Here is a 4,306-nt window from a genome sequence, read left to right as displayed (position 1 = left end):
AAACATGATATCATTTGCTGTCGTGTCTCATTTACCCACCCACGCACGTACACGTTTTTTCTTTTTATTGAATCCGGAGGAAGTCGGAGGATTACACGAACAACGGTGGGGGGAAAGACCAAACCAAGTTAGTTTTGCTTGTATTAAAATCCTCTTCTAGAAATCATAATTACACGAACGACGGTGGGGGGAGAGCAACGATTGATTGCACATGGTATAAATAATTAGGAAAGAATTTACCATTTAAAAGGGTAATATGGTGTCACAAACGTCTACAAGAAAGAATTTACCATGCAAAAAATCCTGGGACTCTTCTTCTTCTTCTTCTTCTTCCATTGACTTTGGTGTGTGTTGCAGCTTAAACCTGCATCAACCGTTTCTTAAACGTTGCACATTCACAAACAATAAGAGGACCAACAACAATTTGGAAACTATAAAAAGTAAGGTGTTATTAGTATAAGCTTCGGAATCGACAAGAGTGTGTATTCCATCAACATTTGGTGTTGCATAAGCAGACACCGTAAAGAACGGGGGGCGGGTTTCAGGAGATGGTAACCCACGGAGCATCAACGTCCAACTGCAGCAGCCTCTTCGTGTTCGAATTCCTCCTCAAACACCCAGCACCACCACCTTCTTCTTCCTTGCACCCTCCACGCCTTGTATGCTTCCCAGTCAGCACCTCCTCCACGCCATTTCCGTTGCTTCCAATTCCGGCCATCTCCATGTCCGAGTCACCTCCCTCTTCGTCTCTCTGTTCTACAGCTTCTTCCCTATCCTCTTTATCATCATCTTCTATTAATGGCGCCTTTTTCTCACCTGGTTCAGTCTGTTCCCCCCCTTCATCATCTCCCACCGGCTCAGTGGAGACTAGTCGGAGTTTGAGTCGGCCATCTTTTCTTTCGGCCATGACGAGGAGGGATGGCTTCACAGAGAAGAGAAGCAGCCTTCCGTCGTCCCTTTCGCTCACGACACGGAGGCGTGATTCACCAGAGAGCACGGTTAGCGGCGGAGGGAACCCAGATGACGCAACCCTGTAGTAGTTCCTCTTCTTCATCTTCTTCTCTTCTCGCTTCGCCGCCCGTTTTGCTCCTGCATTGCATCCAAGAGAAGTCAGCAGCAGCAGGTCGCGGCTGTAATCGCTCACGGTGTACTTCACGCCCGTCTCGCAGCCTAAAATCTCGGTGCACACGTCATGGTTTTTGCTGTGAATCACTTTCTCGGAACACGCCGTCGTCGAAGACAAAGGAGATGATACTTTCATCACACGCGATGACTTATCCATTGCCTCTAACGCACTTTGCGAGGGAGCACATGGAGAAGCGGTTGAACTCCAAGCCTCGCTATTGCCATCGACCCACTCCGTTCCATCGTCAACTTGTTCAGATGGCTCCATGTTGCATGGATCGGTCAGTAGTTGCTGCGGTTGAAGGGAAGACGACGGCCGAAACAGACGCATGAAGATGAAGGACCGGCCAGCAGAAATTAGAGGTTAACAGAGAGACGTGTCTCTGTAGAGGAGAATTGTGTTACCAACTAGTTTATATACGGAAGGAGGACACACGGAGATGTAGATGGAGAAGGAGATGGGGACGGGGACGGGGACGGAGACCGAGACGGAGATGGATTGCGTGTCTTCTGAATCGGCAAAATTTGGGGACAAAATCTTGCCATAAACGGTCGTATACGCGTGTATATTCTATCAACATAGTGTGAAGCCGGAAGCTCCCCCCCTACTAACCCACACATGGTCAAAGGTAAATCTGTGGCGACAGAGCTTTTTTTATCCCATGCACAAATCGGCGAATCCGAAAATGGAAATCAAATCTTCTCGTATCCCAAGTCCGTACCTGTAAACAGTCAGTCAATGAAGGGATGAATTCAGTCGCTGCTCCAGCAGCTTTGGTAACTCTAGGCGGTGACGGGTTGAATGTGGCTAAGAAACAAGGTTGGCTTTAGCCTCGGACCTTTCTATCTCGAGTATCCAAACGATCTTGGTCAATCAAAGAAATTAGGGTTACCAAGTTTCAGGCCGAATGCAGTTATGGTGAGTTATGTTTGGTTTCATTGGTGGGTAGGTAGAACCGCGGTATCGCACTAATACTGCACAATACATGGGACCACACATTAAAAAAAACACATTTAAAATCTCTAAAAATTCGCTTCTTCAAAAGCTGCAGAATTAATTAAAATTTTTGTACTCCAAATAATCACTACCATCAAGTCTTATTATTTCCGAATTAAAAAAGCTAATCTATTTATTTATAAAACAAAATTAAAACCCTACTGACAGATTCTAATGATTAATCCTTTTAAAATTGAGGGAACTAATATTTTCATTTTTTTTATTTATTTATAAAATAAATAATTCAGTCCTAATAAATATAAAGAAGTTCTAAACCTTCTTTATATATATATATATATATATATATATATATATATATATATATATATATATATAACAATATATTTTTAGTAAATCTTTTAATAATATTATGATTAAATTTCTCTCACGTTAAAACACTATTTAAAAAGAATTTAAAAAATACTTTCTAAATGTTTTATTATATTTGTTTTCAACGTTCAATGTTCTCAAGGTCAATCTACTCATTATCTTCTTAATTTTTGAAATAATTTTGGGGTACCCTCTCTTTGGTGATCCAATTGTCAAACCTCCTCTAAGATATAATTCACTCACTTTAGGTACCATACTATCGGAGTGGTAGTGGCATAGATCTAACCATCCTTAAGATACCCATTCGATTATTGAGATGTATAACTAACGTTGAGTTGGTCAATGACATTACTAACAATAGGTATAGTCCTTACTACGACACTAGCCTCACCTCGATATTATTACTTGTACTAGTATCCATGTGTCGATATTAAGAGATTATTTTTATCCTCTGACCCTTATTGTTAGTTTTTAGGCATCCTAAATTAATTTGTGTGGGATGTCGATCCTCTATCTCTTCCTTTCATATCTTTAAAATTTAGGTAAATTTAATAAGAAAAACCATACAATAATATCTTTTTCCAGTTGCTGCAAAAAAAAAAAAGTCAAAAAATCAAAATGCGTGAGACACTATTGAGTTACTTTCTTACTAAACCAAAATCTTATAACCTTTGTTTAAAGACATGATAACCTATCTTCGGTAAGTGTCAAATTCCTACCAAGCTTCCATGTGACTTTTACTATCAGTAGTCAGACATATTTAAGCAATTTGTCTAAAACGTGGGGTGGTATTTAGTGAAAAATAGGACTTTTTTTTTTCGTACGTTTCATTTGTTGTAGGAAAGTAAAATCAAAATGTTTGAGATTATTGCTCAATTACAGTGTTTTTTTTTTATTACCGAACAAATATACTATTAAGTCTATACAAAAACACATCAACGCAGATTCAATCACTGTAAATTCCAAGTGACATTTATCATCTGTTCTCAAATATTTTGAAGTAATTTGTGTAGGAGATTGGGTTGGGTAAAAAAAGGAGATGTTTGGCATATTTCCAAAGAAGGGTGTCAGGTTCTCCTCCTCTTCTTATATTTTAAATGAATTTAGGTAAATTTAATTAATAAGACCTTATAGTACCTATTTTTAAGCTATCCTTGAAGAGTTGGAAGTTAAAGTTTATGATGAGATATTATTATTACTCATTTACAATGTTCTTGAACGGACATAAATAGTTTTTTTTCTTACTAGACCAAAACATTATAATTTAATCCAAAAATATTGTAACCCAGCTCCAATAATGCAAATCCCCATCCCTCTTCTATGTAACCTTTATTATTGGTTTTTAAACCTCTTAAAGTGATTTATGTGAAGGTTGGCTTGTATTATGCAAAATACAAAAGTGTTTAACACATAGAAATCTCGCCTTCATCACTTACCCCTTGTAAAAAAAAAAAATTAAATCCTCTTTTTTTTTCTTCTGCATTTTAGCTTTTAATTTAGATAAATTTTCATGTCAATTATCAGTTGTTGTAGAAACATCAAAGTCGAAATATGAAATGTGTTATCATCTGGTTATAATGTTCTAAATATACTTTACTAGAAAAAGGAGTTAAAATCCTACTTTTTATGAATTTAGTTGTTGAATGATAGTTAATAAGGCAAAGTATATAGCCATTCAATGTGTTAGGCATAACGAGTATGAGAATTCAGACGAAGAGGTAATAATTCTCTGGATGGATGGTTAGTATGGATGTAACATCCCTGATTAGTCCCACATCGAAAGTGGGCAAGACTAAGATTGACTTATAAGGGTTTGATGAGTATACTACTATCAACTTCAACTTAAGCATTTTG

The 4,306-nt window shown here is 37.8% G+C and overlaps 1 protein-coding gene across 1 annotated transcript; it reads right to left on the bottom strand.

Annotated features, from left to right (window-relative positions):
- Positions 1-541: 541 nt before the first annotated feature.
- LOC108952823 (protein FANTASTIC FOUR 3-like) lies at positions 542-1,456 on the bottom strand. The gene is made up of 2 exons (XM_065151494.1): positions 817-1,456; positions 542-765 (listed from the first exon to the last, which is right to left on the bottom strand). The coding sequence occupies exons 1-2, from the start codon at positions 1,454-1,456 to the stop codon at positions 542-544; spliced, it is 864 nt and encodes a 287-aa protein (XP_065007566.1).
- Positions 1,457-4,306: the final 2,850 nt, after the last annotated feature.

The sequence above is a fragment of the Musa acuminata genome, chromosome BXJ3-5 (assembly GCF_036884655.1).
Source record: "Musa acuminata AAA Group cultivar baxijiao chromosome BXJ3-5, Cavendish_Baxijiao_AAA, whole genome shotgun sequence".
Lineage (NCBI taxonomy): Eukaryota > Viridiplantae > Streptophyta > Magnoliopsida > Zingiberales > Musaceae > Musa > Musa acuminata.
Note: the sequence above shows the minus strand (reverse complement) of the source record. Positions and strands in the feature narration are given on the sequence as shown.